This window comes from Ailuropoda melanoleuca, chromosome 14 (assembly GCF_002007445.2).
Source record: "Ailuropoda melanoleuca isolate Jingjing chromosome 14, ASM200744v2, whole genome shotgun sequence".
Classification (NCBI taxonomy): Eukaryota; Metazoa; Chordata; class Mammalia; order Carnivora; family Ursidae; genus Ailuropoda; species Ailuropoda melanoleuca.
In genome coordinates, this window is record NC_048231.1 from 49,845,398 (window position 1) to 49,857,483 (window position 12,086).

General features: G+C 37.0%; 1 protein-coding gene across 3 annotated transcripts in view; it reads right to left on the reverse strand.

Annotated features, from left to right (window-relative positions):
• Positions 1-1,550: 1,550 nt before the first annotated feature.
• The window catches only part of TWSG1 (twisted gastrulation BMP signaling modulator 1), a 68,822-nt gene continuing 58,286 nt past the window's right edge, over positions 1,551-12,086 (reverse strand). For 2 of the 3 annotated variants that reach the window (XM_002917590.4, XM_034642696.1), the window contains exons 4-5: positions 8,053-8,319; positions 1,551-5,109 (exon numbers count right to left, since the gene is read on the reverse strand). In XM_002917590.4, the coding sequence (XP_002917636.1) occupies positions 4,928-5,109; positions 8,053-8,319 (449 nt within the window). In that variant the 3' untranslated portion in view covers positions 1,551-4,927. The remainder of the gene's footprint in view (positions 5,110-8,052; positions 8,320-12,086) is intronic. The other variant, XM_034642695.1, reaches the window with a different exon arrangement.

Consider the following 12,086-nt stretch of genomic DNA (forward strand, 5'->3'; position numbering starts at 1 on the left):
GCATGTGGTGTTACCCATCAGATCCCGGTGGTGAGATAGGCTGAGATGACGGTTAAGGCTGCCAGTGGATGAGGCTGAGAGAAGGAAACACCATTCTGCAAGCCCAATTCTGCAACGTATTAGCTCTTAACTTTTTTTTTTTTTTAAGATACTTATTTATTTTTGAGATGGGGATTGAGAGAGAGAGAGAGTGAGCACTAGTGGGGAAAAGGGCGGAGAGAAAATCTTAAGCAGAGTCTCAGCTGAGTGTGGAGCCAGATGCAGGGCTTGACCTCACTACTCTGAGATCATGACCTGAGCTGAAATCAAGAGTTGGATACTTAACCACCTAAGCCACCCAGGCACCCCTCATTATTTTCTTTAAATCAAGTAAAATCTGATGCAGAGCCCTATCCCATCCAATATCTGCCAGGAGCAAGGCTCTGTTAATTACCCTGGATCTCACAGAATCATCGAGGCAAGTTTGGGGGCCCCTTGACAATGAGGGCGGGGCTGCTAATACCCATGAGTTGAAACCTCTATAAAGAGGCAACTTCACACTTTGGAGCCAGGCACTTGAGGGCACATTGAGGCCTGGGGCATAGTCCCTATGGTCTAGGAGACCTAGGCCTCTTCTCATCTTCTGGCAAAGGCACTCAATTTGGCACTGCCCCCCTCCCTGGAGAATCCCCTGAAGCAGATGAAATTGCTGGAAAACAAAAAGCAGGTTGTCTGCTTTGCTCCTGCTTCCTACTAGGTAACCCAAGCCCTCTGAGGCAAAGGAGCACAAAGGCCTTGCAATTTGCTCAGAACTGGAACTGGGATTGTGGCAGTCATTACCTGCACATGTGTTCTAGAATGATCACTCTGGGCTGACAGTGCAATCATTTTTGCCACAAAGGAATTTCAGTGGTGACTGTGTCTAAATTCGGTGGCTAACTTCAATCAAATGAGGACATTTCTGACATCCTCAGCCATGATGGATGACGGTTCTGCACTTTTCCAGGTTTCTTTCTGGGTCACAGCACCACTCTGGGAGGGCAGAACTCTTTTCTCTTTGCTTTTGCACTGAATTCTCACCTCAAAAGCTGGACCTTGGAGTTGTTGCTGACTCCATCCTTCAAGCACAGACTTCAAAATAAAAAGATGTAAAATGAATTTTTTAATTGGTTAGGAAAAATATAAGAAGCCTAAGGATCATAACTCATAACATCTATAAGCTAACAGAGTTAGCTGCCGGCTTAAGGAACTCAAAACCCACCAGGTGTGGGTGCTGCGTGGGGCCGACGATACTACAGCCTGCCCGCCTGCTGATTTCCCTAGCTGCGATGCTCCCTCCCAACTCTGTATCTCCAGATTGACCCTCTGCCTCTCAGTGCCACATGGCTCACTGCCACTGGACATCTGCAGCAAAAGAACAACTTTCCTCATCAAAGGTACAGTCCTTTTTTTTAAAGATTTTATTTATTTATTTATTTGACAGAGAGATAGAGAGATGACAAGTAGGCAGAGCTGCAGGTAGAGGGAGAGGGAGAAGCAGGCTCTCCACTGAGCAGGGCAGTCCTTGAAATGAATTCTACCCCCCAAATTCCTTAGATCTCTCATTCCGTTAAGTCACTCAGGCTGGCAACCTGTCCTCTTGAATTTTTCCCTCTCTAGATCCTCCTGTCCACTAGGCTTTCGGAAAGTGCGAGGAGTGATTTTCCTACCTTGACCTTCCTGTAACTCCTTCCAACCATCAGATTGTTCTCCTGAGGCTCGCAGAACAAGGAAAATGTTAAGTATTTCATTTCAAATTTTCCCCTTTATTGGAATAAAGTACATGAAAAAGCAGAGAGCAAACTAATGTTAAAGAGCCTTTGTTTCAACACAATCTGCAGGGATATCCAGAGAGAAGAGGACATGCTTCCTTTAAACTATAACATCACTAGACAGAAATGTCAAACTTATTCTGGTGTTTCTATTCTGAAGTTAACAAAAAGCATGACACACTCATTTCAATTTTTTATTAAAATACTCTTTTGCTTATAGGGACAACCAAAGAAAAATACATAATTCTGTATGTTGTCAATCATGTGAAATACAATTAACATATACTCTGGGGAATGTAGAATAGATTTTAAAAAATCTTCAAAGAAGCTTTCACAAAAACAAACTTTAAATACGTGGCTTATTTATATTTACCTCATTTTTCACAAGTCTTAGTTTCTTTTCTCTCTTTTGATGCTACTCTGCTTTATAAATAATTGTTCAAATATTCTAATATCTTATCAATTTTGTTTTCTGAATCTTTAGAAAGTTTTTCTAAATGAACGGCTCTCTTTATAGCATTCTATGTAAACAAAGACTTACTTTATTTGAATTATCATTTGATTTGGTGCCACTATTTTGAATACAATTTGTGCAATAATTAGATGCTAATGGAGGTGGGGAGGGACAAAAAAACTAATTAGGAGGTGTATGTCTTACTCTAGGAAAGAACCTTTAATATATGGCTTTTATAATACCTACTGATTTAGTTTTTTATTTTTTATCTAGTTACAAAAAAAGTTAACAACCTAATTTTTGATTAAAAAAGGTGTTTGTTTTTTGTTTTTTGTTTTTTTACCAGAGCTTCAATATAGAAGTGAATTGTACTTAGAATGGTAATAAAAGGTCTAAATTTTAGTGGGGCTACTGATTTCCCAAATTTTTTATTTTTAATTTGGAAAACATTGTTATTCAAAACCTGAAATACATTATAAACTGGAAATTGAATTTTTTAGGTGAACTTTGTCTTACAACCCCATCATAAACCACAAAAACTAAGCAAAATTGAATATAAAATTTACCATTATATTTAGGGGTAATTTCCATTGGGAGAAAAAGATGTAAGGAAAACCAGGTCAAATACAACATGGTTCAAGAAATTACCCTCCCAGCACAGGGGCAGAAGAGCTATCACACTTAAAAATTTAATAATGAAAGCCTAATCAAGGTGATAAATGCAGTTAAAAAACGTTTGTTTACATATTTAAGACAACATTAAGCATGCTGTCAATAAACACAAAATGATTTCTTTATTCATAGGTATGAAATTACTTTGAAGAATAGTAAAGTGGAAATGAAGCTGGATGCAGATTCTTTTACAACTTTCTTTTTTTTAAGTTTAAAAGGTTTTAAGAAAACCTCTAGCTTTATAGGCATTAATGAGGAAGGGGAGCTAAATGTTTTCAAGGCACTTTTAAACAGAGGCATTCTAGATAAAAGGAAGAAAAAGATATCCCAATGTTTTCCAATTAAAAAAAATACATACAAGAGCTAAATTGTAGCTTTTTTTTAAAAGGCCAAAAGTTTTTGAAAAGGCTAAAGGACCTTTAGTATTCATTAGAGCTGACTGAAAGAACAGAAAAGGTATTAAGGCTTTAGATTTTATGACAGTTAATCACGATATTACATGTGATCTTATAACTAACTACTGTTTATATAATGAATACAAAGTCTAAGAGCATTATCTATTTTTATGTACTAAAATATTTAGACATATAAAAAGATATTCCTACAAGTTACTTGTAATTCATAATGTACTGAAGAAATTAATAATTTTGTAAAGTTAAGAGTCTCCGTAAAATAAATATTTATGTTTTAGATTCATGCTTGAAGACTGGGATTATATTATGATGAAGGGTACATAGTATTTAAGCTTATTATTATTGAAACATGTAAAACAAAATAGGCTATAATGTATTTGAAGTTAACATCAACTTGAACAGATCTTTTTCATTCCATAATCTTAACCTCCCACTGTATGATTATACTTGTTTAATAAGAACATTCAATCCAGACAGAAACCTAAAGGAAAGATTACAATATAACAAAATAATTAATGTAAATAGTTTTAGGTTTGTTTCCCATAAGAATTGCCAGCATTTTCAACCTTCCCTGCTCATACCCATGAGTTGATTCTTTATCCCCTCCTATCACTCATGGTTGTCGAACATGACTCCGCCCATGCTAAGGCTGAGTGGGCTCATTCTCTCTACCCAGCTGAGCACAGTTTCTCCTTTCAGCCTTGCCATCTCTGTACATTGGGACAAGCTGTTTCCCTGGTGCTCTATGTAGAGTCTGATTTGGCAGGCATTTTCCATTCCTACTGGTCTTTAAGCTGGTACCTTAAGTCAGAGAAATGCTTTAACTTTCTCATTATTAACCTAGCAGAATATTTAATGCAGTGATATAGGTTTGCCTTGAAATTCTTGTTCAAAATTCTTCATCACTACCTACGTCAGTACTTCGGGCAGGGGGGTGTAGGAGAAAGAGAAACTTTCCCCAAAGTTCTGTCAGCATGTGTAGTACAGGATGGATTCTACTATGTAAAAGTTTTAAACTGTAAAAGGTAGTAAGCATTTACTTTCTAAAACCAACATTACAAGGTTTGAAATTAAGCTTTTAACAGTGATTTTTATGTGAGATATCAGGGCGATATATTTGAATACTACCCTATTTACAGAAGAGATAAACGAGACAAGGCACAGTGAATGAAATCTAGTGTACAACTGGAAAAATTCAGCGTCCCACGAATAGTAAATGAAGAAATCATAACTTATGTTAATGTACTCTAACACTTTAAAAACCAAAGGCTTGTGGAATGCTAGAAAAAACTGACATCAGGCTTTATGTCAGAGACTGCAGATCTTTCAAGGAATTCTCTGTGTACTTGCTTCTCATATGACCGAAGTTGTAAATGTACATAGAGGAAGGGGCTTATTGCCAGTGGGCTACAAAATCAACCAGAGCATTTATACTTATAATTTAACACATTACTGCCTTTGTCATACTTTAACTCAGTCCAAATTCTTTATATCTTCTTAACCTGCTGGCATTATGGTGCAACCAGCAGACCTCACCAAATAGCTTTTTATATCTTTCTTGTTGACTAAATTGCTTTGTTTTGCATTCTTCTCCTTCTTTAAAACATGCAGTTCATACATTTGACAGTTTTACTACCATAGTCGATGCACTCTGGACCAATGCACTCACAGCAGGCATTATGGAACCAGCGGTATTTGGACGCTCCCATGGACTCACAGGATATTTTACACTGATGTATGGACATGCAGTCATCAAAATAAACCACAGTACACATGTGTTCTGAAAAATAAAACATTAAGAGCTCAGAGCAAGAAAGAGGAAAAGCAGGAAATGCTTTAATACCTGGCTGATATTAATAGTTATTCTTAGTTCCCTTACTGCTAATCTGCACAGGACAATGGATGAGGTGTAGGAAAAAAGATCACATTTGTTAATTATACTGAGAAGGAAGTCAGAGTCCCCCACTCCAGCTGAAGAAGGTAAAGGGGCTTAGATTCTAGACTTTGATCTCAAAGTTAAGATTACTGGGCTTAACATTTGCTATGCTTCGGAGCTATGATTTTTAAATTGGTCATTTTTTTTAAAAGATTTTATTTCCTTGATAGAGAGAGACACAGCAAGAGAGGGAACACAAGCAGGGGGAGTGGGAGAGGGAGAAGCGGGCTTCCTGCTGAGCAGGGAGCCCGATGCAGGGCTTGATCCCAGGACCCTGGGATCATGACTGGAGCAGAAGGCAGACGGTTAACGACTGAACCACCCAGGCGCCCCCAAATTGGTGATTTTTGATAAGATTTCCTTAGAGGAGAGGATTCTCCAGCTAAAAGAAGTTTGAAAAATACTGTTTTAAGGGCACCTAGGTGGCTCAGTTGGTTGAGCATCCAACTCTTGACTTCAGATCATAAGATCAAGCTCCACAGTCTGGCTCTGCACTGGACGTGGGGCCTGCTTAAGATTCTCTCTCTCTGTCCTCTCTCTCTCTCTCTCTCAAAACAAAACAAAACAAAGATTCTCTCTCTCCTTCCTCTGCCTCCCACCCTTCTCTAAAAAAAAAATACTGTTCTAAAGTTATACTGAGAATTTACAATAAAATAAAGCAAACTTAATTCAAATGATGCAAAGTTGTTAGCAACGCTTGGCATGATTCAGCATTAGCTATTAAAAAATACTCTTATTATCAGTAGCAATTTCTAGTCTTGCTTTCCAGCACAACTATTTTTGATTGTTTCAATTTTTAATTCTCCTGGTAGTTAATGCCATAAGATGACCTTGCTAGGAGGATAAGGTACATGAAATAAATAAAAACAATAAAAACCATTAATAGAGAGTATATAATTAAAGTTTGTTATTTTACAGAGCCATTTACAGAACTGATAAATCACAGGGGGCTGAACAGTAAGGAAAGGCTTAGTGGAAAAAACTGGACTTGTATTAGGAAGAAGAATTAAAAGCAAAGTTACCAGGTTAACAAAATAAGGAAAGTCACAAGGACACCAGTGTAGTGTGCATGGGGAATGGTGTGGAGGCAAGTCCACTGCAGTGAACGGTTAGCATCAGGAGACTGCAGAAACACTACTGAGTATCAGGTCAAAATGGAAAACAGGGAGGCCAGTATAGCACAAGACCAGACACACTAAGGACTGGCAGTGAGCAGGACAGGGGAGCTTTGAATCTCAGCTGATTAGTATTTACCAACTTTCTTTCATTTATTTATTCAACAAGTATTTACTTAACACGTACTATGGAATAATAGCCATTAGGACTCAAAGAGTAATCAGAGAATCCACGGAACTAAGTAGAAAATGGTAGACCTAGAAGTTAAAAACAGACAACAAATTGAAAAACAAATATGGGGAGAAGGTAGTTATAGGAATAGGAGGTAGTTTACTCCACCTGGGAGCAAGGGATAACCTAGAGAAGGTGTCAAAGAGGAAAAATTTTAACTCTGTCTTGAAAGATAATTGGTATTTCCAGGAAACTTGACTACCTGGTAATTATTTCATTAAATGAAATAATATTTGATCAAAATTTATGAATTATTTAATATCTATTATGTAGACTGCATTTTAATGGGGAAAATAGTAGCAAAATATCTGGATAAGGCACACTCCATACATTTCTGATATTTTCCAAAATCTAGAATTTGTCTTTTAAGGTAGTTTAACCAAAAAATAATAAAAATTCTTAATCTGAATATCATTAACAAATGCTGTTTTGCTTTTATTACTGATGCCCAAAGTTCATACTATTTCACATAGGCAGGATTGTAATAGAGGGCACAACAAAAAGCCAAATAAAAAAAGTACAGGAGCGCCTGGGTGGCTCAGTCAGTTAAGAGTCTGCCTTTGGCTCAGGTCATGATCCCAGTGTCCTGGGATCAAGCCTCACGTCGGGCTCCCTGCTCAGTGGGGAGTCTGCTTTTCTCTCTCTCTCTCTCTGCCCCGTGCTCATGTTCTCTCTCTCACTCGCTCTCTCTCAAATAAATAAAATCTTTTTTTTAAAAAAAAGAGTACAACTTATACCATTTATGTATCTCATCTCATATTTTAAGAAATAACCGCAATTTTCATAATTGCCTTATTTTTCCACAGTAAAATTATGCAGAGCCTTTTATTTGAAAATAGCAAAGACTTTATAAGTTACATGTCCTGTACATTCCAAAATTAAGGAATGACTTATCCTCACTAATAAGCGTTCTTTAATATGCTTCTCAAAGTTATATAAGCCATTCTTCCATTTAGTTCCTCTTCTGACCAAGAGTACTGGAGTTAGTTTATACCGGGAAATTAGATGTCTGTAATACCAACATGTCCCATAAAGAAATTTAGCTGATGACCTTGGCATCATTTGTAGTACAAATGCTATTACAAAAATGTGACTTCTTGGGACACTTTGAATGTTATCAGACAGTGAGCAATACTATATTAAGCAGCACTGTTGCTCTCTTATGGAAAGAACAGTTAAAGCCTAACACAAATAAACACCAAAATTAGAACCAGGTTATCTATCTTCCAACACAATTTCTATCACTGAGACTATGAAGGAGTGGTGACAATATGCCTGACATGCCTCCTTATCTCCTTAAGGACTGGGGTTATTAAAGTCCATCATTTCCTTAAGACTAGACAAACTCAAAGCCAAAAACTGCTCTAAAAGGTAATATAGGTTTCACAGACCACACAGAAAGTGAGGGGGCAAGATAGAAAGTCAACTGTGGATAGTTACCTTTGTCACTGGAATAAGGTGCATGAACATTATTGCTAGGAACAGACACATTTTGATGGTGCGGCTGGTTCACAGTTTCTAAAAATGAAACCAGATTTTCATGATGTGAGAGTTCTTCGGCAACAGGGAAGGAAACAATGTTCCAGTTCAACTGAGTGTCTCCTTCTGTGAGTGCCCGGAAGAGAGAGGGGATTGGCTCATGAAGCTCTTCCACGGTGCTCTTTGAGGTCGGAGGTGTGTCACTATAGTTTCGAGGATTACACATACCTAGAGGAGGAAGAATAAAGAAAATAAAAGTTAGTTTTTCTCACTGATTGGAATATCATGCAATATTGTTAGTGAATGCCTTGCAATCAAAGCTCCAACATATTAAAATTAACTTCCTTCTAACATTGTATGTAGATATTTTCCTAACTTTTTTTGGCTGAGGGGTCCTAGAAGTGACAACACTCCTGTAGTATTGAGCACATCAAGTGCCCAGAGGTTGTTTTCTAAATACTTATCCTCTGCTAAGAGGAACCAGAGCTATCTGGAGAAAAGACTGATTCCAGGGCTGGGCCAGAGAAGTACAAAATGACCCTGGGATACTGTCTATGCCTAAAAGTAAGGAAATGCTCAGCGAATGATGGAATGTATCCAAAAAACACAGGAAGCAACCGGAAGGGGCTCCCACTGGCCAAACGACAATTTTAATGTCAAAATAATTAATGATAATAATGGATTACCCCTATAAATAAAATAGGAATTAATGAGTCCTTATGTTATCAATAAATGAATAAAGAAATAAAGAAAAAGCTCCTCCTTTTAGTAGAGTGTCCAACTGATAAATGTAGAAGGAACGAAGGTAATAGAAAATCACCACCCAGCAACTATCATAGAGGTGTCTGACTCAGAGGGAGTTGTCAATGGATGCCAAAGCTGGTGGGTGAAGGTTAGAGGAGGAACATATTAAAGTACTCTTGCAAAACTCTCTACAATATACTAACCAATTACAAAAGGGTTAATGGTGACTTTGATGTGGAAAATCTGGCAGATGCCAATGTGGTCAGGAAATCAAGGTCAACATGACCAGTGATAAAACAGGCTGATGCTGTGTATCACTTCATGTGAGATGTAACTTCCTTTCAGGGCTGTTGTTGCCAAGAATGTCTGACTTAAGTATGGGTGTCAGTCCACATCAGGTGGATCAAGGTTTAGGGTCATCCTACATAACATAAAGTCTGTACTCAATAAAACTGTCAAGGGAAAGACCACAGTACTGTTTCAAATGGAATGAGTGTCAACAGACACGACAACTAAATGCATCACATATTCTGGACAGGAGCCTGGCTCAGAAACGATATCACAAGAGGTACTGCTGAGACAGCTGGCGAAATATGAATGAGGCTTGTGGACTGGGTGGCAGCATTGTAACAATGTTGGCTTCCTTATTTGGAGGGTGTATGGCAGTTATGTAGGAGAATGTTCTCGTTGGAAAATACAGACTGGAACATTTAGGAGTGAGGGGTTATCATGTATAAAGCTTGATTTCTAAAGGTTCAAAAAAGGATGAATGATCATGCATGTTTGGGGGCAATGTGTGTGTGGAGGGAGAGGAAGGAGTAAAGAACACTGGAACAAATTCGATAAAATGTTAGTAACTCAGGAATCTGGGTGAAGGGGATACAGGAGTCTTCCCCCTTCTGGCAGATTTTCTCTACATTTCAAAATTATTTCAAAATGAATTATTTTAAAAAATAATCTTAGAAAGGGAAAATGGCAGAAGAGAATTAGAGATACTGACAATACAAAACTCTTTCCGGGTGTTTTGCTATAAAGGGGAAAGCTGAGAAAATGCTTAATTGGCCCCAATTTTTGGGCTATTCCAGCTGATGTTGTGTGGAGCAGAAGGGAGCTACCCAGAACACAGGTTCATGAACTAATTAAATGATTATTACTGTTTTAAGCCACTATGTTTTGGCGTACATTGTTTAGTTGCAATAATAACTGGAAAAGAGACCTCGGGATTTCCTTTTGTGAATACGATACTTTAAAAAATTATACTTCATCTTGGTTTAGTATTCACTAGGCCTAATATGGAGTTTTTCTTTTTCCTCAGACTAAAATTTTGAAAAGTTAAGCCAAATTTATAAATTCTGACATTTTATAAATTTAGGCAGAAGGAAAAATCATATCATGTCTTCCACTCAACGCTTTATGAGTTTAAGGATCACAGCAAGAGCTGAGGATAAGATTGTGCACACTCTTCATAAAATTTTTCATTACATATGAACTTTAACAATTTTGACTGTGAAACAGAATCATGGATTAAAGGGTCAAATCTGACTCCTTTATTCATAAAAGAGGAAACAGGCCCAGACAAATTAAATGATTTGTCCACTGTTACATAATCTAGGATTAGAGCCAAGCTTATGATTCAGTCTGATTTCATATCTGCTGCTCATTTCAATAACCACATTCTATAAATAATCATTAAGTGGCATCAAAAAGTGAATTATACTTAGAATACATGAATTATACAAATATACATTATATATTCTTCTGCCAGACTTTATAATGAATGAAAATTAGTAATCTGAGACCAAAAAGCAAACAATGGAGTTCAACAGAAGAGCTAACTCAACAACTACTGAGACTTTAAAGAAACTTTAGGGCTCATTACTAGAGATTAAATTACATTTAGAAAAGTTTTGAGGGGGGTGTTTTGTGCATTTAACAAACTTAGGCCAAAGACATTGGAAATTTAAATCTGAATACATTGCATTAAAATCAGTAAGCATGAAGTAAATGCTTGCTAGGTAAGAACGTTTTCATGGCATTGTTATAAAGCTTTCATGTATCTTTCTCTTTTCAACTTGGATTATATCCAGACAGATCATCACTAGAGACTCTTCTTAGGCAACGTGGATTTTGACCCTTTATCTCTTGCCTGACGCACTCTTCAAATTCTGCATTCCTTCAAGTATGGTGGGTTATGAAATCTGATTTTCCAATGATATGTGGGATTTCTCCTGCTCAGAAAAAGCAACCTTCTGAAATTTCTGGAAATTCTTCAGTTGTCTATATTCATTATGTACAGTGGATCAGTTTCTGGGTAGAGAGTTACTAACCACTCATAGTTTAAAACAATTAGTAAAACTTCTCTGAGAAGCATCTACCATCCTCCTGAAGTTTATTGTCGTTAGCTTTTCTTTTGTTGACTACAGAGGTGACATTCTCTCATTTCTTTCCAGGATCATTTTCTTGAAGCAGTTTGTTACTTTGTAGCATGTTGTCATTACACTGAAATTTAAAAACTAATTATACTAAAATTTTAAGGACACTGGCTCCGCACATGACAGAGAGGCCCCAAATCAGGAAACCAATGGCAATTACTGAAAAGGCAAGCATTTCAAATCCTTTAAGTGCATAGAACTTTTCTTTTCTGATGTGCCTTCTTTCATCATACATTTGATAACTAAGGTTACATCATATATTTGATAACTAAGGTTACATTAAAGTAGACTTTACTTGATGAAACCACATTTTAGGGTAAAAATTAAGACTAAGGGGAACAAAGGTATTACTTTCTTTAATGAATGTGCATGGTTAAACAGCAACAACAAAGAGTCCAGAAAAATGTACAATAAAAAGAAAAATTCCTTTCTGCTCCTTCCACCCCCCAACTCCACTTCCCAGACACAACCACTTTAAAAGTCTGTTCTTAAGTTTCTCTGGTGGTTACCTCTATGACAATTTAAATAAAAATGACTAATTTACCAAAAGCAGTAAAAACATCTTTAGATCTTATCTATTAATCCTCTCATATGAGAGATGAAGATTAAAGTTCATTTGTACTAACCCTTTCTCCCATATTTCTAATAACTGTATTATTCTAATACCATAATTTGTTTCCTTTGCAATCTTAAATATACTTAAACTTCTGATTTTTTTCCACATATCTTAATTCCCTCATTTGCCGAAAAGGATGCAGGTGCCTTTCCCACTTTCCCCACTCAACTTCTCCTAACTTATGTTGACAAACTTAATAACTA